This window comes from Hippocampus bargibanti, linkage group LG09 (genome assembly GCF_051943395.1).
Source record: "Hippocampus bargibanti isolate YZ-2025 linkage group LG09, ASM5194339v1, whole genome shotgun sequence".
Taxonomy (NCBI): Eukaryota; Metazoa; Chordata; class Actinopteri; order Syngnathiformes; family Syngnathidae; genus Hippocampus; species Hippocampus bargibanti.
The window spans coordinates 22,500,001-22,526,739 of NC_142742.1; the positions used below are offsets into that span (position 1 = coordinate 22,500,001).

The 26,739-nt window shown below is 44.1% G+C and overlaps 1 protein-coding gene across 6 annotated transcripts in view; it reads left to right on the plus strand.

The window, feature by feature from the left end:
- Nucleotides 1-20,098, plus strand: part of LOC148893981 (protein CutA homolog) — a 35,577-nt gene extending 15,479 nt beyond the window's left edge. For 4 of the 6 annotated variants that reach the window (XM_089004564.1, XM_089004565.1, XM_089004567.1 and 1 more), the window contains 4 exons: nt 10,876-10,921; nt 11,014-11,063; nt 11,146-11,266; nt 11,610-20,098. In XM_089004564.1, coding sequence (XP_088860690.1) covers nt 10,876-10,921; nt 11,014-11,063; nt 11,146-11,245 — 196 coding nt within the window. In that variant the 3' untranslated portion in view covers nt 11,246-11,266; nt 11,610-20,098. Of the gene's footprint in view, nt 1-2,816; nt 2,861-10,875; nt 10,922-11,013; nt 11,064-11,145; nt 11,267-11,609 lie in introns of all 6 variants that reach the window. The other 2 variants (XM_089004563.1, XM_089004562.1) reach the window with 1 other exon arrangement.
- The last annotated feature ends 6,641 nt before the right edge of the window (nt 20,099-26,739 follow it).

The window sequence follows — 26,739 nt, forward strand, 5'->3', positions numbered from 1 at the left end:
CTCTGACTCCCTCTGTCTCTGACTCTCTCTCTTTCTGACTCTCTCCGACTCTTCTCTGACTCCCTCTGTCTCTGACTCTCTCTCTCTCTCTTTCCAACTTTCTGACTCTCTCTGATTCTCTCTCTGTCTCTCTCTCTGACTCTGACTCTCTCTTTGACTCTATCTTTCTCACCTTCTCTGTGTCTCTTTCTCTCTGACTCTCTTTCTGACTCTGTCTCTCTCTTTCTGACTCTGTCTCTCTCTCTAACTCTCTCTCTCTGACTCTCTCTCTTACTCTCTCCCTCTTACTTTCTTTCTGACTCTGACTCTTTCTGTCTCTCTTTCTGACTCTGTCTCTCTCTCTCTGACTCTCTTTGTCTGACGCCCTCTCTCTGACTCTCTCTCTCTCTCTCTCTCTTACTCTCTCTCTCTTTCTGACGCTCTCTCTGACTCTCTTTCTGACTCTCTCTGATTCTCTCTCTCTGTCGCTCTTTCTGTCTCTCTGACTATCTCTGTCTTTCTCTGACTATCTTTCTCACCTTCTCTGTGTCTCTCTCTCTCTCTGACTCTCTCTCTGACTCTCTCCCTCTTACTTTCTTTCTGACTCTCTGACTCTTTCTCTCTCTCTCTCTGACTCTCTCTCTGACTCTCTTACTCTCTCTCCCTGACTCTCTCTCTGACTCTCTCTCTGACTTTCTCTCTGCCTCTCTCTCTGACTTTCTCTGTCTGACGCCCTCTCTGACTCTCTCTCTCTCTCTCTCTCTCTCTCTCTCTCTCTCTCTCTCTCTCTCTCTCTCTCTCTCTCTCTCTCTCTCTCTCTGACTCTCTCTCTGACTCTGTCTCTGACTCCCTCTGTCTCTGACTCTCTCTCTCTCTCTCTCTGACTCTCTCCGACTCTTCTCTGACTCCCTCTGTCTCTGACTCTCTTTCCAACTCTCTCTGACTCTCTTTCTGACTCTCTCTGATTCTCTCTCTCTGTCTCTCTCTCTGACTCTCTCCCCGACTCTCTCTCTGACTTTCTCTCTGCCTCTCTCTCTGACTCTCTCTCTGACTTTTTGTCTCTCTCTCTCTCTCTCTCTCTCTCTCTCTCTCTCTCTCTCTCTCTCTCTCTCTCTCTCTCTCTCTCTCTCTCTCTCTCTCTCTCTCTCTCGATGTGTGTGTGTCTCACTCTCTCTGACTCTGTATCTCTATCTGTCTCTCTCTCTCTCTCTCGATCGATGTGTGTGTCTCTCTCTGTCTGTCTGTCTCACTCTCTGTATCTCTCTCTGTCTGTCTGATTCTCTCTCTACCTGTCTCTCTGTCTGACTATCTGTCTCTCTCTGTCCCTCTCTCTGACTCTCTCTCTATCTTTCTCACCCTCTCTCTCTCTCTCTCTCTCTCTCTCGCTCTCTCTCTCTCGATCGATGTGTGTGTGTGTCTCTCTGTCTCACTCTCTCTCTGACTCTCTCTTTCTCTGTCTGACTATCTTTCTCACCCTCTCTCTGACTCTCTCTCTCTCTCTCTCTCTCTCTCTCTTTCTCTCTCTCTTTCTCTCTCTATCTGACTCTCTCTGACTTTCTCTCTGCCTCTCTCTCTGACTTTCTCTGTCTGACGCCCTCTCTCTGACTCTCTCTCTCTCTCTCTCTCTCTCTCTCTCTCTCTCTCTCTCTCTCTATCTGACTCTCTATCTGACTCTCTATCTGACTCTCTCTGTCTCTGATTCTCTCTCTACCTGTCTATCTGTCTCTCTCTGTCCCTCTGTCTGACTTTCTTTATCACTCTCTCTATCGCTCTCGCTCTCTCTCGATCGATGTGTGTGTCTCTCTCTGTCTGTCTGTCTCTCTCTGACTCTCTCTGTATCTCTCTCTCTGTCTGTCTGATTCTCTACCTGTCTCTCTGTCTGACTATCTGTCTCTCTCTGTCCCTCTCCCTGACTCTCTCTTTCTCTGTCTGACTATCTTTCTCACCCTCTCTCTGTCTCTCTCTCTGACTCCCTCTATTCTCTCTCTCTCTCTCACTCTCTCTTTCTGACGCTCTCTCTCTCTTTCTGACTCTCTGATTCTCTCTCTCTCTGTCTCTCTTTCTCTCTCTCTGACTCCCTCTCTCTCTCTGACTCTCTCTGTCTCTCTCTGACTCTCTTTGACTATCTTTCTCACCTTCTCTGTGTCTCTCTCTCTCTGACTCTTTCTGTCTCTCTTTCTGACTCTCTCTCTCTGACTCTCTCTCTCTGACTCTCTCTCTTACTCTCTCTCTGACTTTCTCTCTGCCTCTCTCTCTGACTCTCTCACTCTGACTCTTTCTGACTCTCTCTCTGACTCTTTCTGTCTCTTTCTGACTCTCTCTCTCTCGATGTGTATCTCTCTCTCTCTCTCTCTCTCTCTCTCTCTCTCTCTCTCTCTCTCTCTGTATCTCTATCTGACTCTCTCTGTCTCTGTCTGATTCTCTCTCTACCTGTCTATCTGTCTCTCTCTGTCCCTCTCTCTGACTCTCTCTGTCTGACTTTCTTTCTCACCCTCTCTCTGTCTCTCTCTCTCTCTCTCTCTGACTCGCTCTCTCTCTGACTCTCTTTGTCTGACGCCCTCTCTCTGACTCTCTCTGACACCCTGACTCTCTCTAACTCTCTCTCTCTCTAACTCTCTCTCTCTTTCTGACTCGCTCTCTGACTCTCTCTGATTCTCTCTTTCTGTCCCTCTCTCTGACTCTATCTTTCTCACCCTCTCTCTGTCCCTCTCTCTGACTCTATCTTTCTCACTCTCTCTCTGTTTCTCTCTCTGACTCCCTCTCTCTCTGACTCTTTCTCTCTGACTCTCTCTCTCTCTAAATCTCACTGTCTGACTCTCTCTCTGACTCTCAACAAGTGTCACCCACCACCACAGACTCCCCCTTGTGGTGCTGTCAAAAGGTACAAAACCATTCTATTTTGCAGCACCATTTGTCTAATTGCTGCAATTTTGGTGTTTTGCATTTCATCCACTTTCAAACTGGCATTTACAAAGACTTGAAATCTGTAATCATTTGTTTCAATTCGTAGCATGTTTTTTGCCACTCCAATTTGCGGAAAAAGCTAACATTACCTTACTACCCATGCTATGGTGTTTGAATTGTTCTGGAACATCAGTTCCCCAGATCGAATCATGGGGCTTAAATGATACTCTTCTCTTCACATGATGGTGCACTGGACGACTGGTAACGATGAAAGTATGGTCAGTTACAGTAACAGGTGCACACAAACCGTAGGCTCACGGAGGAATAAAAGAATATACTTTGCAACCGCATAACCACCAAAGATGTGAAGATACGGGCAAAATGGTGACATTAGTGTTTAGCGGTATCACATATAAACATCTATCCTCGTCTATAAAACCCAAATTTTGACCCGTACGCTACATAGTAACGCAGACTGGTAATCGCAACCCGCTCTCGGTCATAATCTGGTTTTCAGGTTCCAAAATGGGATCTAAACCTAGGAACAATCTCTCCTCTCGAAGCAATACGAAGAACCAGAAAATGTTGATCAGGTCTATGCAAAGTTATTAACAAATATGCGGCTCTAGCCATTCTCTCTCCGAATATTTTTGAATGCACGCGTTGTTGTGTCACTGAATAAGGCATATAAGACCATACAAAACAATTCCTTTTCGTATTTTCCTTAGCAATTAGTCTAGCATAACTATACCACGTGTTAACAACGGATTGCAGTCATGTTTTTCTCCTGCGAACGGTTGATATAACGCATCCATGACACCTGGACTTTGGGCCGTTTTGTCAGCTGCCTCCACCCAGGCTGTCAGTCTGATGTGTGGTTTATGGTGGAAAGGCGATGTCACGACTGGTGATGCCCCAGATGACATCATGCATATAGTTACGGGAAAACCAATGTGATGTTAAGGAAGCCCAGGACAGAGTCTCAAGTCCAAAGGACTCTTTGTAATTTTTCAGAAACTCCTGCAATGTACGGTACTGCTACTCCTCTCCTTTTTGAATCTTGAGAATTATTGGTTTCGTTCGCTATTCTTTCTTTCTGACATTTGTTGAATGACCACTGAGGGTACCCACAGTTAGTGAGTGCTCTCCTGATATGTTTTGACTCCTTTTCTCTACCTTCAGTGCTAGTTGGTATTAGTTTAGCCCTATGCTGGAGGGTTCTGATCACTCCTAGTTTATGTTGTATGGTGGTTAGAGTCAAAAAGTAAGTATTGGTCAGTGTGCGTAGCCTTCCTAAAGACTTCTGTTTTTAGCGCTCTGTCCTCTTTTATAATTACTTTACAATCCAAGAAGGCTAGTTGGTTCTCTTGAATGTCCTCACGAGTAAATTTAATGTTGAAGTCTACAGAGTTGAGGTGATCTGTGAAGGATTGAATTTCTTGTTTCTTAATTATGACAAAAGTATCGTCCACATATCTAAACCAGTGTCTAGGTTTTGTCCCCGGGAAGGATGTGAGGGCCTGTTTCTCCATCTCTTCCATGTAAAGATTGGCCACTAACTGAAACTGGTGAGCCCATAGCACAACAATGAATTTGTTTATAATTTTTTTCCCGAAATTGAAAATACGTAGTATTAAGGCAGATTTCTAATAATTGGCAGATGTGATCCGGTTTAAGTTTGGTTCTTTCATGCAGAGAAACATCCGCCAGCAGCCTCGTCCTCACCACTGAGACTGCTGCTGGGGTTGGGACAGATGTAAAGAGAGAAGTATGATGCCAAAGTTTCCTCAGGTTCCAATATGAGGTCTTTGGTCCTCTCTACAAACCCTGTGGTGTTCTCTACGTGATATTCTGTGTTACCAACCAACGGAGCTAAAATAGTTTTTAAATATTTGGCTACATTGTATGTAGAGGAGTCAATGCTACAAACAATGGGTCTGAGGGGGAACCCTTCTTTATGTATTTTTGGCAGGCCATAGATACATGGCGTGGCCTCTCCCGGGTATAATCTAAAATACATCTGTTTGTCTATATGTTTTCCTTTCTCTAACTTTTGGAGACAGTCAATCATTTCTTTCTTGTATCTATTGGAAGGGTCCCTTTTTAGTTGCTCATACGTGTTAGAATCACTGATTAACCTATTTATTTTGTCTTCATAATCCAATGTGCATCTGCCCTTGTCTGCTGGCAAAATAGTAATATTTTTGTCTTTCTGTAGAGTAGTTAACGCCTTTCTCTCTTCTAATGTTATGTTTACCAGTAGAAACATCCGCCAGCAGCCTCGCCAGTAGAACTGGTAAACACGCGAAAAATTAGGAATGAACAGTTTGCAAGGGAGAATTGGATCAAAAATTTGTCAGACAGAGATCTCTCAGAGACAGAAAAGGCGGTACTTACCAAAGGTTTAAATTTCTCAGTGACTCCTAAAACTATACCTACAATAGATTATATCACAGCTACTGAATCGGCTATTAAAAATAACAAACTTTCGTATGCAGAGGCAGATGAGCTACGCATTAAGATATCAGCTCTTCTCAGTAGTGCCAAACTTCCTCCGTCCAACATAACATTACATTATAACCGTACATTGCAGGAGTTTCTGAAAAATTACAAAGAGTCCTTTGGCAACATAAAATTCCTACTTATTTCAAACCGATAAACACGTTAAGGCAAAAATTAGTGCATCCAAAAGATAGGCTACCAAATGAAAAACAAAGTAATGTAGTTTATTCCATACATTGTAAGAATGAAAATTGTAAAGAGCAGTACATTGGGGAGACTCAACAAATTCTCAAAAAAAGACTTTATCAACATCGCAGGGATAATACTAGTGGGCCTCAATCGGCAGTACATTTACACCGAAAAGCTAGCAACCACTCATTTGACGACAATGAGGTTAAAATCTTAGCGAAAGAACATAGATGGTTTGAAAGGGGGGTAAAAGAAGCGATTCTTATAAAACAACAAAATCCTTCATTAAACCGGTCTGGTGGGGTGAGGTTCAATTTGGATCGTTCATACAATAGCCTGCTGAGGCAAAACAGGTTAGGCAACTTTCGCAATGCTGATGAGGGTCGTTATGCTGATGAGGTGATACCGGGGGGAGTGGGGGTAATAGGCCAGTCGTTAGTCAGGAATGTAGGAACAATCAGTGGGGCCACAGGGAGGGGTCCCCTGCCCCCCCCCCCCCCCCATCCTGAGAGTAGGGACCTATCATAGCCACCATGTCTGGACATTAGGGATATATAAATGGGGCCGATACGACCAGTCAGACTTTAGTTCGCTGACGAAGCCTCTTGGATAGGAGGCGAAACGTCCGAAACCTTCACTTTTGTACAGATGACAGCTGAAGAAACCTTCTCATCGATGGACCACTCCTGTACGACTGAGAGCTTACACAGACGTATAGTCTGGGTTGATAGGTCGTTTTAGGCAATACTTCAACTGGTTTTGCTGTTTTAAGTAAGCCCGCATCTGTTTTTCCCAATGACCAAAGGTTGGCAGGGACTTCTGGAAAGTCCTCAGCCACGAGAGTGGCCATTAGTCATGAGTCTAATAAATCAACCTTTACTGGGTCTCCCATAGCGTCTACTACAAAGGACTCCAGAAGGTTAACTTTTCTGTGTTTGTACCCTTCTTCTGTTGGTATTAAAGCTATTTGTAGTTGTTGTAAAAGGTCTCTCCCCAACAAATTATTGGACAATCCCCACTCAAGACCATAGTGACCTTGTATGGAGTTAGTCCCTCATCTAAATTTTTTTATTGGCTTAGAAATAGGTAACAATGTTACTTTCCCATCTGCTGATACCACATAAATTTGTTGTCGACTCGGAGTGACATCTGGAATGGTGTCACTTGCTGTCATCAGTGTAGAAATGGGGTTCCGCACGTCAATCAAAATGTTTTGTGCTTTGTCCTGCACCATATCGTGTGTTGTATGGTGGAGGTCTGTAAGATTTCCCACGTTTCTTTTGCGGTGTATTTTTTCTTTTGCAGTGTCGAGCAATATGCCCTACACCGCCACAATTATATCATCGATCGTCGGACGGCAAACGTCTCTTTACCCGATCTTGGTACAACACGTCCTCCATTATGTCACCCATGGCACAAGCCATCACTTGTTTCATCGGCGATCCTACACCATTTCCCCAATTTTTCCCACCACTTCTTCCACTCCATGAGATCAACCAACCTTCCAGATCGGTGTTGGACATAATGTTTGCGAATGAAATCCCCAATTTCCGGCGTCAAATTCTGGTGAACTGTTTGCTTAAATTGGTTAACGTATACGGAATCCTCGTCGGCAGATTCAGGAATACAGCTGTGGTTCTGAAAATATTTTCAAGGCGTCCCCTGAATGTGTTTACATCTTCCTCACGTTGCTGTCTATATTGCTGAATCATGCCAAAGTTTGGTGATTTTTTTTCCACAATTTTCTGATGTTGTCACACACTAATCTGCGTTGCGATATCACCTTCTCATACGTCATGTTCTGTCCTGTTGAAGCTTTCCCAGTATAACACCCTTTCACTCGATTCCAATGATGCCCCAGACATCTCCTGAGAACCTTCAGTGTCTCTTGCCCATTCAGCTGATAAGAACCACACAATTCCTCAAAATTCTCAGTCGAGCTTTCCGCATTCTCAACAAAATCACCTAATCCTTTGCACGCTTCAGCTACGTCACTGTCACACCATGGCCTATAGACAAAAATCGTTCTGTTGTCAGAGCCTGTAGCATTTAGATTAGCCACCTGGACAAAAGAAAAAACTTCACAATTGCTTCCATCATTCACCTTAATATTATGCAATTGTTCAAGTGGATACAATTGTTCAGAATGACTTACTTTCCTCCTGGTACGTGAGCTACCACCATCACTGCCACAAGCAAATTGATCTGCAAAGTCCGGGTGCAATGACTGCATCCCCCAGAGGGCGTCATGAGCACTTCAGGTTGCTGGTCTGCCCAAGTCACAGTTGGAGTCACCACCGGGGGGCTACGCGCTCCCTCGGGGTAACACAATTGGTCCCCCTCCCCTTCAGAGCCGCGAAGGAGGGGGAAGGGGAGGAGGGGCATTGAGCTGTCCGTTCTCCCCAGGCTCCGCTCCCAGGGAAGCACACACTCCCCCAGGCCTCCCATGGGGGCTCTCTGTAGCCTGAAACAATGGCTGCTTTCCTGCCGCCATGAAGTCTGTCCTCTGACGGGGACGTGCAACAGTCTCATCGTCAGAGCTCATTTTTGAGGACATTGCAGCAACCATAGCTCTCTCCTCTTTTTTAACTCGTTTCGCTTCAAGCTCATTTTCTCTAATTCGTGCCTGTTCAAGCCACATTTCACACGCACGAAAATCAGCACAAATCTTTCGTAGAGGTCTGCCAACCGCAGATGCCTCCTGGAGCTTCAAACGAAACATATCTTTCAATGGCTGAATTTGCAAAGCACCAGAAAATTCACCAAACTGCATCCATTTTTCACAATAAACCTCACATCCCGGAAACTCCTTCGTCATGAATCAGTATCCCGGTGGATTGGGGTTTTCTTAGAAAATATTGCACCCATTGTCTCAACTCACCACAGTTCACCAACAATTTGCTCCTGGTGCCTTTTGTCCCAGCAAAGCACACACCCGCTGTGTCGACTTAAACAAAAGAAGACTCCCGCTGTGTCAACGTCTCCAACCAAGCGACACACTCACATACACACACAATGAACGCACATACACACCGCACGCACACACACTCACACGCACACACTCACAAACGGCTCAAATGGCTTCACACCCGACCCCCTTTGTTCAAGAACCTTCTCTCACACAAAGAAACTTTTCCAGCTCACCACTCAGCAAAAATCAGCCAAAATGCATTCATTTTGGCTGATTTTCATTAATATCACGGATAATCCACGATCAATCGCAGCTGCATTTAAACAAAAAAAGAACACATAATCCCCTGGGTCAAAATTAATAAATGTTTATTTTTTTATTATTTTTTTTCCAGTCCTCGCACAGAAATAAATTCCAGGAGTTCACCCCTTGTGAAGAATCCTTCCTGGAAGATTCCGGTCTTATTTTTTGTTAGCCGGCGTGCGGCAGCAAACTGTGACCCGTAATGGCGTCAACCAGTCACGCGCAAAACCCTTTCATGCATAGGCTCAGATTAGAATGATCCACCTTGACCAATTATAATCTGATTACAAAACTGACATGCGCAGATTAACCGTGAATAGAATTACTTTTTGGCCAGAAAGAATCCCACAATACATTCAAACAAAACGGCTGGGTGCTGGCGTCACCCACCTGGAAAACTTGTGGAACACGTCCGTGTGGTCAGGACAGGAGGAAGAACAAAGCCCAGCACGCCAAAGGGCAGAATCCTTTGGCTCTCGTGGTCAGTCAAAAGCAGGCACCAACAAAGGAAGGAATCCTTTGTCTCTCGTGAACAGTCACACGCAGGCAGGCACCCCCCGCTCGCTCCGATCCTGAGACCCTTGGCACGGGTTTCTTGGCACCAATTTATGTTAGAAACTAATTCTTGCATCTCGTTCTAGTTCGACGAAGCTTTCCAATGAAATACCAGCGAGGCCATAAATGGTGAACAGAAAAACTACTTTATTCTCGTAAACAATAGAAGAACATGCCTAGTCGGAGCAGGAAGCCAAGAGCGCAAAGCCCACCCCTTCTACCTACTTTTATCACACAACAGCGATGAGATTGTCCTATCAGCAACGGGAAAGGGGGTTGGGAGAACATTAGACTGGAAATGAATACTTGTTGGGCGGCCCGGTAGACGAGTGATGAGCACACCGGCTTCACAGTGCAAAGGTCGCCCGTTCGCATCCTGGTCCGGCCTCCCTGTGTGGAACTTGCATGTTCTCCCCGGACCCGCATGGGTTTTCTCCGGGTCCTCCGGTTTCCTCCCACACTCCAAAAACATGCATGGCAGGCAGATTGACCACTCCAAATTGTCCCTAGGTGTGAGTGTGAGAGTGACTGTTGTATGTCTTTGTGTGCCCTGCGATTGGCTGGCAACCAATTCAGGGTGTCCCCCGCCTCGTGACCGAGGACAGCTGAGATAGGCTCCAGCACCCCCCGCGACCCTAATGAGGAATAAGCGGTACGGAAAATGGATGAATACTTGTTGCATCTTATTGATGCAACATACATCCATATAGACTAAACTAAACATGAAATAACATAGGATGTTTACGGATGTGTATAAAAACCACTCTATCACCCTCTCTCTCTGACTCTCTCTCTCTCTGACGGACTCTCTCTGATTCTCTCTCTCTGTCTCTCTTTCTGTCTCTCTCTGACTCTCTCTCTTTGACTCTATCTTTCTCACCCTCTCTGTGTCTCTCTATCTTACTCTCCCTGACTCTCACTCTGACTCTGACTCTCTCTGCCTCTCTCCCACTCTCTTTCTGACTCTCTCTCTCTGACTCTCTCTCTTTCTGACTCTGTCTGACTCTATCTCTGACTCTCTGATTCTCTCTCTCTGACACACTTTCTCTCTCTGACTCGGTCTTTTTCTGACTCTGACTCTATGTCTGACTCTCTCTCTGACTCTTTCTCTCTCTGACACACTCTATCTCTGACTCTTGCTCTCTCTGATCTTTCTCTCTCTGACTCTATCTCTGACTCTCTCTCTCTCTGACTCTCTCTCACTTTGATATTCTCTCCGATTCTCTCTCTGACTCTCTGACTCTGACTCTTTCTTTCTCTCTCTTTGACTCTCCCTCTCTCTCTGGCTCTCGCTGGCTCTCTCTTTCTGTCTCTCTTTCTGTCTCGCTCGCTCACACACACACACACACACACACACACACACACACACACACACACACACACACGAGTGCACATGGTTAATGTTGCTCGCAATGACACTACTCAAACAACAATGTATTTTGCATTTTTAATGTTTTGGTATCAAATGTTTGAGAATGTTCGGAGTATGTTTTTATCCGAGGTCAGAACTTTGCTGTCACTTTTATGATCAGGTACGAATGGCAGGGGGCCATCCAGGAGGACAGCGAAGTTCTGCTGGTGAGTAAAAGGTTTCTCATAATAGCCAAATTGGCGGCAATAACAAAAACACACCTTGCAGTATTTTGACATGTGCTTTGGCCCTCATCTAGATGATCAAGACCAGAAGCTCAAAAGTCTCCGCCCTCAACGATTACGTGCGGTAAGTCAGCGATTCGTACTTCGGCACGACTCCGCCCACGTTGAATGTTTGAAACATTTGTCTGATTTGACGCCCTTTTCAGGACGAACCACCCGTACGAAGTGGCTGAAGTCATCAGCCTGCCCATCCACCAAGGCAATCCACCCTACCTCAAGTGGATCTCCGACGTCGTGCCAGAATGAGGACGTTTTAATCACGGGCGGGTAATTAGTATGCCGATTACTGCTCACTGAAAAAAAGACATAAAATCCAAAATGAACTGGTCATAGTCTGTGTCGTTTACATGTTGGTGCCCAGCGGGTGACATCGGTCATTGTGATTTTTTTTTTCTGTATAAATAAACACTGTTTCATAAAATAGCGGCGAGATATAATTTTTACGTCACCCAAAAAAACAAAAAATGCCTAACTTTATGTACAGTCCAGACACAAACAAACAGTCAAACTAACAATTCCTGTTGCACCACAGGTCACATGACGCAGTTTTCAAACGTCAACAATTCCAGCAAACACTCACGAAGTCTTCTTTTCCTCTTTTGCCATCAAGGGGTCGCCACAGCGAATCTGTGTCCTCCATCTTCAGAGGTTTGATTGGCATGTTTGTTTTGGCCAAGCTTTGACGTGGGATCCCTTTCCTGACACAACCCTCTGTATTTACCCGCGGTTGGGACCAGCACAAGAAGACACTGGCTAATGTCCCCTTGTCGCTACAGAACAAGCAACTCTACATAGTCACGATGAAGATGCTCAGTAAAAGGCTCCCAAACACAAAATGGTCATCGGAACAGCAACATTCAAAAAAGCAAAAGTATACTCACCATTTGATGACAATGCTCAGATCTTACCGTGAAATTGGCATCTTTCCCTTGTAGGGGAGCTACATTGTGCAATGTTATCAATACTGTAACAAAAACTATCTAGCTATCTATTGAGCTCACCCGCTAACTAGCCAGCTCACTATCTAGGTAGCTAGCCCGCTATCTTGCTATCCAGCTAGCCACTATCTATCTCTATCTTATGATTAAAACTTTTTTGTATAAAGGCTGGTCTGTGCCTTTTAAAGCTGCCTTGTACTCTTTTCAGTTGGGTAAATGAATGCTCCTTGCCTTTTAAGATAAACAATTTCCCAGGGGAAATTGGGAAAATGCACTACAAGTCATTCTTTCCATCGAGTAATTCCAATTGCTCAATGGAAAATAACCATAACCAATAAATTCAAAAACCAAAAGGAAAACAAATGAGCCCTGGTCATCCTGAAGGCAGGGGGAAAGCCAAAAAGAACAATTTTCAAACAAAAGGTGATTCAGGATGATAGAGTGTTTATGCACATTAGTAAACATATTACGTTATTTCATGTTTAGATTAAGTAAAACATGTTTTTTCATGTTTAGCTTAGTATATATTATGAATTGTGCACGTTTAATTTCAGTCTAATTTAGTTAAATAAAACTATCAGTCTTATTAGTACAATAGTCGTTGGGAAAAAGCAACAGCTCCAACTTCAATCTGAGACCCGCCCAACACTGAGTTGCTCGTAACCGATTGGACGGGAAAGGTCGACTTGTTCGCAACTGATTGGACAACAGATCGCCACTGTATGTTTAAAAACTTGTCGGAGCGGGAGCTCGCTCTCTTTTTGCTTTTTTGCTCTTTTGCTTGTGCTCATGTCTTCGTCCCACCGAGACGAGAAGTGCTTTCTCTGTCTCATTAGAATAAAGTAGTTTTTTGTTCACCATCTATTGTACTTGCTGATATTTTTATCAAGTGAACTCCAGACAATGCGCGAACCAGGAAAGACAAACGAAGTTTTAACCGGACATTAATTGGTGCCAAGAAACCCGTGCCAAGTCAACCAGTCTTTGCGTGAGGACTACACTGGGCGACCAATCGAGGCGAGACGGGAACTAAAGAAGCTCCTGGTGGTTGACCCGTTTTATGATTTTTGACGGGAGGCACGCTTTGAGAGGCGCGTCAAACCTGCTCTTTGATTGGCTTCGACCTACGGAAGAAACGAAGATTTTTTGTGTTCTTCACTGAAGCCTGCTCGTGCAATCCTCCGCGCGAGAGACGGAAAGAATCACAACTTTCTGGTGGCGTTGTGGCTCCTCGCGTTCTGGCTGAAGGACTACACGGCAGCATTCAAAAGTTCACTAAGTAAGTAGCGCGCTAGCTAGCAGCCATTGTTTGAATGCATTGTGAGACCTCTTCTTGGCCAGAGACGGTCTATTCCACTTGACTCACGTACGGACCGGTGTGAAGCGATTTTCGTTAGGCAAGGTGGCCAAATGAGAATACGTATGCCGGTGGAGGAGTGCATATTAATGTGCACGAAATATCCACACGCCGAATTGTGAATCGGAAGTTTTCCAGCGAAAGAATATTGTTCACAAGGTGGTGATAGCTGGGATTCAGTTTGTGTGGTGGACCGCTTTTACTCTGAAGAGCGGAAGGGTTTTAGGGCAGCTGCTATAGTACTGAGTCGAGAGGAAAGAAATAAGATCAAAAATACATTCTTAACTTGGTTTGTCTATGCTAGCATGGTGGCACAGAGAAAGTTCTTTGTCTCGGAGAGAAAAAAGGGTGGGGGCGAAGTCATTTGAGCCGTTGGTGTGTGTGTGTGCGTGTGTGCGTAAGAGCATTCCTTGTGTGTGTGCGTGAACGCGCATCCTGGCTGAGGATTGGCGCGAATCACGCCCTTTGTTCTTGGGTTTGAATCAACATCGCGAGGTGTGCTTCCTTTCTGGTGATGGTTAAAGAAGGAATTTGTTGTTGCAATCGTGAAAATGGGTGCTATTTTTTCTAAAAAGACCCCAATTCATAGGGACGTAGAGTTTATGTCCAAAAAGTTCCCAGGTAGCGAACTTTATTGCAAGAAGTGGATGGACTGTAGTACGTTCTCTGGTGCATTGCAACTACAACCTTTGACGGAAGTCATGTTTCAATTGAAACTTCAGGAAGCATCCGCGATGAAAAAATCTCTTGGAAAGATACGTGCCGAGATAATTGCCTGCGAAGCTTGGATTGCGCAAGCAAAAATCAGAGAGAGAGAAATGGAAGCCAAATGGATGAAAAAAGAGGAGAAAGCGATAGTTGCAATGTCTTCCAAAGTGGGCTCTGACGATGAAACTGTGGCTTCGTCTGTTGCACGTCCCAATGAAAAGTTGGTGGAAAATGGAAAGCAGCCATTGTTTCAATCCCCAGAGCTCCCCCACGGGAGGCGAAGGGGGGAGGCGGGGGGCTGCGCCGCCGAGAAGGCGCCACGACCCCCCTCCTACCACTCCTTCTACCCCTCCTCCGCAGGGCTGAAGAAAGGGGAGGACGCCATTTGTTCAACCCCTGTGGGGCGGGTGGGCCCCCCTGGGTGGGCCCCCCCCGGTGATGACTCCAAATGTCTGTTGGGCAGACCAGCAGAATGGAGCGCTTATGACCCCTACTGGAGGAATACGAGGATTGCAACCTGATATTAAAAATCAGATTGCTGCTGATTGTGTCTCTTCTCGTACAAGGAGCAAAGCAAATTGTTCTGGACAATTGTATCCGTTTGAAGAGTTGAATGGAATTGAAATGAATAATGGAAGCGACTGTGACGTTTTGCCACTCATTCAGGTAGCAAATCCTAATTCTTCAAGCATACATGATCAAACTATCTTGGTTTATCGGCCATGGGGCGACAGTGATGTTGCAGAGGCGTGTAAAGGACTAGGTGATGTTGTTGAAAATGCAGAAAGTTGGACTGAGAATTTTGAGGAATTATGTGCTTCTTATCAGTTGAATGGACAAGAAACACTTAAGGTTCTCAGGAGATGCTTGGGACACCATTGGAATCGGGTGAAAGGTGACTTTACTGGGAAAACATCGATGGGAACGAATATGTCGTACGAGGAAGCAACAACCCAACGAAGATTGGTTTGTGAAAACATCCGAACATTATGGAAAAAAACACCAAACTTTGGCTTGATTCAGAATTGTAGACAGTTACGTGGGGAAGATATTAACATTTTTCGGGGACGCTTGGAAAATGTTTTTCGAAACCACTGCTGTATTCCTGAATCTGCTGATGAGAATTCCATATATGTCAACCAATTCAAGCAAACATTTTTGCAGAATTTGACGCCGGAAATTGGAGATTTCATTCGCAAACATTATGTCCAACACCGGACTGGAAGGTTGGTTGATCTCATGGAGTGGGCAATACACGCCCAAGAAGTGGTGAGAAAAAAGTGGGGAAATGGTGCAGATTCGCCGATGGAACATGTGATGGCATCTACCATGGGTAACATAATGGAGAACGTGTTATACCAGGATCGGATGAAGAGACGGATGCCGCACAATGATCGATGCTACAATTGTGGCAGTGTAGGGCATATTGCTCGCCACTGCAAAAAGAAACCTATACCGAAAAGGAAACATGGGAAATCTTACAGACCTCCACCATATAATACGCGTGTATGGTGAAGGACATAAAACAAAACATTCAGATTGACGTGAGGAACCCCATTTCAACACTGATGACAACAATCACAACAGTGAGAAATGGGAATCAATAAAACCAGTTGAAATCTTGGATTTGACTAATGTGTTTGCCTTAACCTTACCGGAAAACGAAAAACCTTATTATTGGCTAAAAATCGGGAAAAAGGATGTCAAATTTCTTTGCGATAGTGGTGCATGCAGATCAGTGTTAAGAGACACCATTCCAGGTGTCACTCCGAGTCGACAAAAAATTTCTGTGGTATCTGCAGATGGGAAAGTGACATTGTTACCGATTTCCAAACCAATAAAAATTTTAGATGAGGGACTAACTCCATACAAGGTCACTATGGTCTTGAGTGGAGAGTGTCCTATAAATTTGTTGGGGAGAGACCTGTTACAAAAATTGCAAATAGCTTTAATACCAACAGAAGAAGGGTATAAACCCAAAAAAGTGAATTTTCTGGAGTCCTTCGTAGTTGACGCTATGGGGGACCCAGTAAAGGTCGATTCACTAGAATTATGACTGATGGCCACTTTAGGGGCGGAGGACTTTCCAGACGTCCCTGCCACCCTTTGGTCATCGGGAAAAACTGATGTGGGCTTACTTAAAACAGCGAAACCAGTTGAAGTATTGCTTAAAACGACTTATCGACCAAGACTTAAACAATATCCATTAAAACAGGACGCTATTATTGGCATCACCCCTGTAATACGGGATATGGTGAAAGCTGGTATTTTGATTGAAGACCCAACTTGTGAATGTAATACACCGATATTTCCTGTTAAAAAAGTGGAATCTGGAGTTTGGAGAATGGTGCATGATTTACGACAGGTAAATAAATCCATACAATCACGTGCTCCGTGTGTGCCAGACCCGCACACATTATTGAACAGTTTAAAACCTGACAAAAAATGGTTTACAGTGATTGATTTGAGCAATGCCTTTTTCTCCATTCCGTTACACAAAAATTCACGTCATTGGTTCGGATTTACATTTAATGGGAAAAAATATACATATACAAGATTACCACAAGGGTTTACAGATAGTCCTACAATTTTTTCACAGGAAATGTCTTCGTGCATTGCTGATTTTCAACATCCTGAATCTTCTCAGATTCTTTTGTATGTTGACGACATCTTAATTGCTTCACCGACTGAAGATGAGAACAAGACTGTATCAATAGCTTTGTTCCAATATTTAGCGAATACAGGTAACAAAGCTTCTTTGGATAAATTGCAGTTCTGTCAACAAGAAGTAGTTTTCTTAGGACATCTTTTGTCAAGAAAGGGAAGAGAGTTGACAACTAAGAGAAAACAGACAATTTTGCAGGTTCCTCGACCTAAGACGAAAAAACAGATGATGACGTTTTTGGGACTGTGCAATTATTGCAGAACTTGGATTCCGCATTATGCACAAGTTACCCAACCATTATTGACACTTATATACCAAGACGAAATGGCACTGAAAGACTCTATTCAGTGGACCGAAGAGGGCAGTAAAGCATTTACAGAATTAAAAAATTTGATAGCAAACACTAGCGTCTTAGCTTTACCTGACTATGACAAACCTTTTGTTCAAACAGTTGACTGCAAAGACAAATACATGACTTCAGTCCTGTTACAAAAGCATGGACAAAAGCTGAGACCAGTTGCATTTTATTCTAAAAGAATAATTCAGATCCAGGCGCTTTGTTGGCAAAATGGTTGTGTAAAAATGTTTACAACAACAAAGAGGTCCACAGCACGTGTACTGCCGCAGTCCTGTGTTCCCTTTGCAGGAACAGAGAGGCTGCTGGGCTCCCCGAAGGCGCTGATCAAGGTCTGCGCCAAAGTGGGAGGGGCCATTCACCGTGCTGATAACAACGCCAACTGCCATCAAAATCGCAGAGAGATCCACCTGGGTGCATCAAAGCCACTGCAAAATCGTTCACCAACCAGATCCGGAGCAGGTGGAAGAGAGACGGAGCCAAACCACTCAATAGCCATGGGTTTGGTCCACATCATCTTGCTGTATGAATTAGTGGAGGCAATCCAGATGACGCACGTAAAGCCTCCCTTTCCATCAGCCTGCCAAACTCCACCATTGCAACCAACGATGACAGAAAAGTGCCCTAGCATGGCACATCCTGTAGCCTGCTTGCCACTACAAGATGCAGGAATCATCTCATTTCCTCTTAACATCCTCAGGAACGAAGCACGACAAACGGGAAGTGATTACCCTCATGGTTCTTGGTACGCTCGTATCAAGTCAGGGAAGACTTGGACCACTGGTTGGGACTCCGTTGTGGTCCATTCTGAGCCCAAAACAAAATGGGTTCAAAATAGCTGTGCCCAAGAAGCAAAAACGAATTGTCAGAAAGATAACTCAAGGGAACTGGTTAGGAACTGGAACTGGCACAATGACAGATATCCAACTCGTTATCGTAACCCACAAGGTTGCGGGATGCATGGACTTGAGACTCTGTCCTGATTTTCGTGAACATCACACTGGTTTTCCTGTAACTATATGCATGATGTCATCTTTGACAACACCAGTCGTGACATCGCCGTTCAAAAATAAACCGCACATCAGACCGACAGCCTGGATGGAAACACCTGACAAAAAAGCCCAAAATTCAGATGTCATGGACGCATTATATCAACCATTTGCAGGAGAAAAACATGACTGGAATCCGTTGTTATCAAACACGTGGTATCGTTATGCTACATTAATTGCTAAACAAAATAGGAAAAGTAATTGCTTTGTTTGTTCTTTTATGCCACATTCTGTAACGCAACAAAGAGTGCATTCAAAGGTATTTGGAGATAAAATGGCTCGAGCTGCGTATATGTTAATATCTTCGCATAAACCTGATCAACATTTTCCAGTTCTTCGCAATGCTTCGAGAGGAGAGATTGTTCCAAGTTTGGATACCATTTTGGAAACTGAAAATCAGGTTATGACCGAGAGCGGATTGCGATTACCAGTATGCGTTGCAATGTACGGTACAGGTCAAAATCTAGGTTTTATAGATGAGAATAGATGTTTATACGTGCTACCGTTAAACACCAATGTCACCATTTTACCTGTATCTTCACATCTTTGGTGGTTATGTGGTTGGAAAGTGTATTCTTTTATTCCTCCGAAAGCCTACGGTATGTGCGCACCTGTTACTGTAACTGACAATACTTTCATCGTTACCAGCCGTCCAGCACACCATCATGTGAAAAGAAGAGTGTCGTTTAAGCCCCACGATTCGATCTGGGGAACTGATGTTCCAGAACAATTCAAACACCATAGCACGGGAAGTAAGGTAATGTTAGCTCTTTTTCCACAAATTGGAGTAGCTAAAAACATGCTACGAATTGAAACAATTGACTACAGGTTTCAAGTGTTTGTAAACGCCAGTTTGGAAGTAGATGAAATGCAAAACACTGAAATTGCAGCAATTAGACAAATGGTGCTGCAAAATAGAATGGTTTTGGACCTTTTGACAGCGCCACAAGGGGGCGTCTGTGCTATGGTGGGTGATACTTGTTGTACGTACATACCCGAAGAAGCGAATTCCATAAACATGACTGATGCTCTGTCTGTCGTCAGGGATCTCAGAGATGCCATGGCAAAAGATCACCGGCCTGATCAACCGTGGATCTTTGACGGGCTCTTTGGGGGCTCTTGGTATAAGACTTTGCTCAGAATGTTTATCCCATTCGCAATTGTGATTCTACTTATTTTCTTAGTCATTGGTTGTATTATTCCATGCTTAAGAACAATGCTAATGAATATGATAAGTAATTCTCAGGTGAATTACGCAAAGGTTTTGTATCAACAAATGCGTGAAGGGGACCCAGTGTTGTAGCTAGGGATAGTACACCATGGCCAGAGAGTGGTTGCTCCAAAGAACAAAAGCAAAAAAAGAAAACGGAGAGCCGAGAAGGAGTTTTCCTCATTAAAAACCCTCAAAAATGGAGAGGTTATATATCACAGCAGCAAAATTGTGATAGAGGTTTTTCGCCTTCTCCATGGTAAGTTAAATAATATTAGACGTTGGATAGATGAGATTAGAATGGTTCCCTGTGCAATTAGTATGACGTGCATGCATGAAATCTTTTGGAAATGTATGAACTGATGTTTAAATGTACAACAGGAGGGAATGATAGAGTGTTTATGCACATTAGTAAACATATTACGTTATTTCATGTTTAGATTAAGTAAACACATGTTTTTTCATGTTTAGCTTAGTATATATTATGAATTGTGCACGTTTAATTTCAGTCTAATTTAGTTAAATAAAACTATCAGTCTTATTAGTACAATAGTCGTTGGGAAAAAGCAACAGCTCCAACTTCAATCTGAGACCCGCCCAACACTGAGTTGCTCGTAACCGATTGGACGGGAAAGGTCGACTTGTTCGCAACTGATTGGACAACAGATCGCCACTCTGTATGTTTAAAAACTTGTCGGAGCGGGAGCTCGCTCTCTTTTTGCTTTTTTGCTCTTTTGCTTGTGCTCATGTCTTCGTCCCACCGAGACGAGAAGTGCTTTCTCTGTCTCATTAGAATAAAGTAGTTTTTTGTTCACCATCTATTGTACTTGCTGATATTTTTATCAAGTGAACTCCAGACAATGCGCGAACCAGGAAAGACAAACGAAGTTTTAACCGGACAAGGATCAGAATCTTAATGTTTATTGGGCTAGTATGTAGAACACACAAGGAATCTGTCTCCGGTAGAACACGCTGCACTAATATCATAAGAAAAATTGCAAAGAAGCACTAGACAGTTCTATTTGGGTTTTCAGAATCAGAGAGCCTTTAATAGTCCCACAATGGGGAAATTTGCAGTCCACAGCAATTTGAAAAGGGGTGGGGGGTGAAAAAACTAAACTAATCATCATAGAAATGTCAGAGGACTGAGATGTATACTGAAACTGCAAAAATGTCTCATAACTGTACATAGTAAAAGTATAAAATAGCATATTTGATATATGGAATTAAAAAGGGGCGAGCGGCGGTACCTCTCCTTGCGGCGCCGGTATAATAGTCTCTGGCTTAAGGAGCTACCCAGTGCTGTCAGGGTGGGCAGGAGAGGGTGGGAGAGGCTGTCCAGCATAGCTTTTAGTTTAGCTAGCGTCCGTCTGTCGCCCACCTCCTCCAAGCTTTTGGCTAGAGGGAGGAAGCAGTGGAGGACAATTCTCTACATTTTGGAGGATAATTGTCCAATGACCTGTTGGGCTCCCGATCTGACAGAGTCCAAATCAGGTCGGGGTCACCAAATGTTGGAGTGTGGCCTTTCCTCTGCGTGTTTGGTAACTTCTGATGGGCAGTGACGTGCAGTCAGGGGAGGCAGGTTAGGCAGTGCATCACCTGTCATCATGGAAACCTGTCATGGAAATATCAAATGAAAAAATTAATTATAAACAGTTATATGTATTTAGTGATTTGTACTTTAAAGTTTTTGTCCATTTAACTTCACCGTTGTTGGATTTTTTTCAAAATCGCTGAATTTTCACATTTACCGTTCAAATACTAAGTAGAGACGAGCGGTAAGGCAGCAGCCGGCTGAGCCTCAACATGGATTGCACAATCACTATGCTAACTGTGCTGGCTTGCTCTGCAGTGAGACCGCATTGCTGTCCTGCATATCGCTATTAAAGCGTTCAAACACGTTTAGTATATGAACTAAATTTCTAGTTTAGCTGGTGTATATAATGTACATTATAAACACTGTATTACAGTGTTTTATTTTTATCAAAACTCTGTGCGTAGGTGAGGCACACAGTTCTGCAGAATAATATAATTAGGGACAGCAAACTACAGTAAACAGTTAGCAAGTAAAGTGCAACCCTCCAGTCATTTTTTCAGAATGGAGGATTACATATGTAAATTGAAAGAATTTTCTTAATTGGACTTTCAATTGAAGCAGGAGATAATAATTAAAGGAAGACCAACACCGGAGCTAAAAGATTTGCTTCAGACAACGGGACAGAATACTCTTTTCAGACGGACTGCTACACACGAAAAGGCTGGCTGTGTGGATGTCCAGAAAGAAACCGCCTTTTCTGCTTTCCCTACCTTCTGTTCTCAATTTATGACAATGTCTGGACTCAAATGGGATATTGCGACCTAAAAAATTTACAACGTAGCCTCATCAAACATGAGCGATCCACTGCGCACATCCAAAGTCAAATCGCGCTAAAAACATTTGGAATGTCCAGGATCCACTTGGCTTTGGATGAACAGCGAAGACTCAACATCAGCATCCACAATGCTAAGGTAAAGGAGAACTGGGAGATTTTAAAAGATCTCATCAATGCCACCTGCTTCCTTGCCAAACAACAGCTGGCATTTCGTGGAAATGATGAAAGTAAAGGCTCTCCTAATCGTGGCAACTATGTTGAACTATTACATGCTTTCACTGAGAAAGGTGACAGGCTAGCGAGACATTTGGAGACATCCACTATTTTCTGGCCTGTCAAACAGAATACATAACAATGTAATTGAATCAGTTGGTTACGTCATTAGAAATGACATTAAAAAGATCGGTGCAACCCCATTTGTTGCTGTAGAAGTAGATGATTGTCATCCTCAGCACTGAAAAGACTGAAACCATAGTCGGAACACGACTGATCAAGGACGACTTTCTTCACTGGCAGTGATCTCCATTGAGAGAGACTTTTAAAACTGAAGATAGATAAGGAAGGCTTCTACAAAGAAGTTATTGATGCCTTTCTTCAGAAGGAGCATGGACTTCATTTACAAGTAAAGGTAACACGATAGTTTTTTTTAATTATTTTTTTCTATGGTAGTTTGTATATATAAAGAATGCTGACATGAAATTTTGAACGTTAACTGTTGCCAATCAAATGAATAACAAACTCTAGAGTTCATGTTTGTAAATATGACTATGATGTCAGTCCCTCACCAGCCATGAACCTCAGCGCGCATCACTGCTGATGGGGGATATTGACTATCCAAATACCGGCTGGAGTCAATCAACAGTACCTACGATCGGTTTACTTGCCGAATATTCCGGACACCAATGAGTCACACAATGCCTGTTTGACACAAATTCATTTAATCAGAAACACAGTACCAAGACTGGTCAATCAAGGCTTCAGTCTCCCCCAAAAAAATCTTAGCTTTTATCAATCTGTCTCCACAAAAATCTCCATAGAGGCTTACAGGTAGCTTCAAGGACGCACTTGATTGACTCAAAATTCTACATATATAAAATAGATTATACAAGACAGGCTAAATATGGCATAAGACACACTTCATTGCATGATTAATATTGAGAAACTTTGTTTACTCAAATTCTACTGTACATAAAAAATTCAACAAGACTGAAGGGAAAAGCCGAAAGGAAAAGAAGAAGAAGTAAATATGGCATTACACACTTCATAGCATGATTAATATTGAGAAAAATCAAAAGACCGTGGCAGAGACTTCACCAGGTCAAAAATAAGGAGAAATAATATGGCAGAAGATAAAGTTTGATGGTTCTCCTTATTTGTAAGTAGGTTCGTCGTCAGATCTACCAGGCAGGTGACGCGCAGAGCTTGATCGTGGCGTAGAGTCGAGCAAGTCGTGCCATGATTCCGTCTGACGCCCGGCGTGAGCCGGGCGTGCCTGTGCGGGGCTTTGCAAGTCTCTGTGAGTCTGAGATGAGTCTGAGATGATTCTGCCCTGTGGTTCGCCCAATCTCTCTGTCCCGCGACAGCTCCTTTTATACCATTTTCAAGCGTGTGCTATGCGTCAGGGTGAGACGCACATCAAGGAGATCAAGGAATTGAAAGACATAAAAGGGTTGAAAGGCGCACTTCAAAATCATACACACGTGTGACGCCACAGGGCTCCCCTCCTGGATCCGAAGTCCGTGAAAGCGATGAAGGAAAAAGAAATAAAAACAAAAGTCCTTCTGCGACATGGTGAGGCCAGGCAAGATGACGGTCACCGGGCATGGCAGGCGTCGGTGAGGTAGTTGCCGAGGAAGTTTTGTGGTGCCTGAAGTCGTTGTACGAGAGCACGGCAAAGAGTGCTCTACGACTGCCAGTTTGAGTTGATCGATGAGGGATTGTGAGGACGAAGGAGCGTGGGGTTGGTCATGCTGCCGGGCACGGACAGGCCGGTCATCGGCGACGGTGGCGTTGATCGCGCTGCCCTGGCGCTGTGCAGGACGCTGAGGAAGCACGCTGACGTCGACGGCCGTGTCGGCCATGAAGCGTCTTCCCGAAGTCCGATCGTGGACATAAGCGATGTCCGACGATGTCAGATCGTGGACATATACGATGCCGGGGAGGAGGAGGGAAAAAAATCCTCCTGGCTGGCTCGCTAATAAAGAGTTTGATGGTTCTCTTTATTTGTAAGTAGGTTCATCGTCAGATCTCCCAGGCAGGTGACGCGCAGAGCTTGATCGTGGCGTGGAGTCGAGCAAATTGTGCCGTGATGTCCCTCCGACGCCCGGCGTCATACACACGTGTGACGCCACAAAGACACAATTCATTGCATCATTTACATGAACTATTGAGGAAAAATTAAAAGAGAGTGGCCGAGGCTTCACCATGTCAAATAATAATTTCAATAAGGAAAAAGAAGTCTTCAGTTATTCTTGCTATCTGTCCCTCCCAGTTATGGACCAGTCTTTTGTCCGAGGAACATTGACAGCATACTTGCTGCAAACGAAACATTGTAGCGACATGTATGTGCAACAACAATGGGAACATCCCATCTTACCTCTTCGCTTGCAGATGTACCCTCTTTTGTTAGCACAGTTATCGTTATTCCACTCTCCGTTGTTAATCATGATGGAAAGACATTTGGTTGTAGTCATTTGGGTTTCCTGTAAGGAAAAAACATCTTTAACCGACATGACACCGATATGACAGCGCTTTGAAATGCACCTGCACTCCAGTGTTTGTATCCGAAATGGGAGCCGTCTGTCCACAACCAGATTCCTTCACAACGACCGCCCGTCCACAGGGAGATCCCGGTTGGGCTCGGCTTAATCGCACCTAACAGGGGACAATCATTTAGGGTCCGCCGGGATACAAAAACATGCAAACTTGCCACCAGAAAGCAATAGTTGAGAATTGAACCCAGAACTTTCTAGCAGAGACACTAAATGCTTGTTGTACCTTGAATGAAAGCCTGTGCGTAGGGGTCGGTGATGCTGACCAAGTTTCCACCATATTTGACACAGTCGTCTCGCGCCATAACCCAGGGCCTTGCCGCCAGGTAATTGATCAGGTAGCAAAAGTCATCAAAGGGATCCACCAGCCACATTTTTGATTCCAGCCTGCAACAAAAATGCATCTTGACAACCAATTACTACGTGTAAAGACGAGCAGTGTTTGCAAAATCCACCTGGTCCTGATGTTGGCAGCTGGGAAAGCTGCCCCTGTGCCTTGGCTGTAAGAATGGCAGAATTGTGAAATCAGAGAGCGTATTAGAAGACATGCAAAGAAAGGGTTAATACGTTTTGGACCTTTTTTGCAGATGAACCCATATCTGGCTATGCAGTCAAGGCCAACGATTTGACCCGAAGGCTTCATGCCAGCGCATTTCTTGGTGTTCGGCTCTGCATCAGTTGTAATGTCATTTACTTTTAATTGTATGATTGTTTGATGCTGATTATGAATTTATCACATTTTGTTCTTGACTTTTTTTTCTTTCCTCTTTTCATAACTTTACTGCTGTGAATTTCTGCGCTGGGAGACGAATAAAGGTTGCTCTATTGCAGGGGTGTCAAAATCCGGTCCTCGAGCACGCCGTCCTACAGGTTTCCCAAGTTCCCCTGTTGCAACGCACGTGATTCAAGGGAACAGGCTCAATTGACACACCTGATTCTAAATATCGGATCATTAGCAAGCTCTGTGGATGTCTGACATGAGCCAATTCCCTTGAATCAGGTGCGTCGCTATAGGGAGACTTGGAAACCTGTATGGCAGCCCTCGAGGACCAGAGTCTGACACCCCTGCTCTAATGTAATCTAATCTAATCCAATGATGTACGGCGAGATGAGCCTGACGTTGCAACAAATGCCTGAGTGACAGTCTCTATGCTCACCCTTCAAGAAGTCGACCTCGCTCTGTGAGCGAAGGCTGACGAGGTGACCTTGATCTGCGACGCAATAAGCCTCTGCATCTTCCATGATTGTGTCCAACCACGTTTGACTTGGTAGCAAAAATCGCCATACGGAAGATAGTCGGGGTCGCAGTGGGAAGCTAAGTGAAGAAATATTGGATCAGAAAATCTTGAAGGTATTTTAAGATGGGGAGGAGCATCTGTGAGACTCACTTGGCGCTGCAGTCGGTTTGGGGCTTTTACTTCCTGTCATCTCACAAATGTAACCGAGCCTCCAGGAGCAGCTTCTGGTTTCCCATTTTCCTTCATAGTTTCCTTTTGGGATCAACAAAAGAGATGTATTGGGTTTTGTGTTTGAATTTTGTCAGTGTTGGTTACCGCGAACGTTACCTGTGAAGATGATTCCGCAGTCCTGGTCTCTTTTATAGATCGAGAACAATGCAGTGACAGTGTTTTTGGGCCATCTTGTTCCGTAGTTTCTGTAGTCAATGGAGGTGTTGTCCACCCACTGGAATGTCCCATCTTGGTCTTAGCTGGAACACCAATGATGGTGAAATCTTCAGTACGGGAAATTCATTCACAAAGCCAATGCGTCCAAAATTTTAACATTCCATTTATTCCAAAAACTGAAAGGAGCCCGTTTTGCTCAGCAAATGACATAGTTTATGGCACCTTGCTCTGATAAGTCAGCCTAAACCAATTTTGGCTAAGACTTTTGGAGGCCTTTGCAATCTTATCCGAAAATGGACAAATGGGGAAAAGCAAATAGTGTACCTGATAAACCAATCCACATCTCCCAGACATTCTTTTTTCGAACGTCAGGAAGTTTGCCAATGATGGATTGTTCATATTGGCTGCAGGAAAAAAATGAACAGGATAAAATCAGAACATAAGGAACCAAAAAATCCATTCAAATTTCATGAATTCATTTTCCAGACCGATTTATCCACACGAGTCGCAGGGGGTGCCGGAGCCTATTCCAGCAGTCTCTGGGCATGAGGCAGGGGACACCCTGAATTGGTCACCGGCCAATGGCAGGTCACACCAAGACAAACGACCATTCGTTCACACTCCCACCATGGAATCCTTTTGAGCATTCAATCAGCCTGCCATGCATGTTTTTGGAATGTAGGAGGAAAC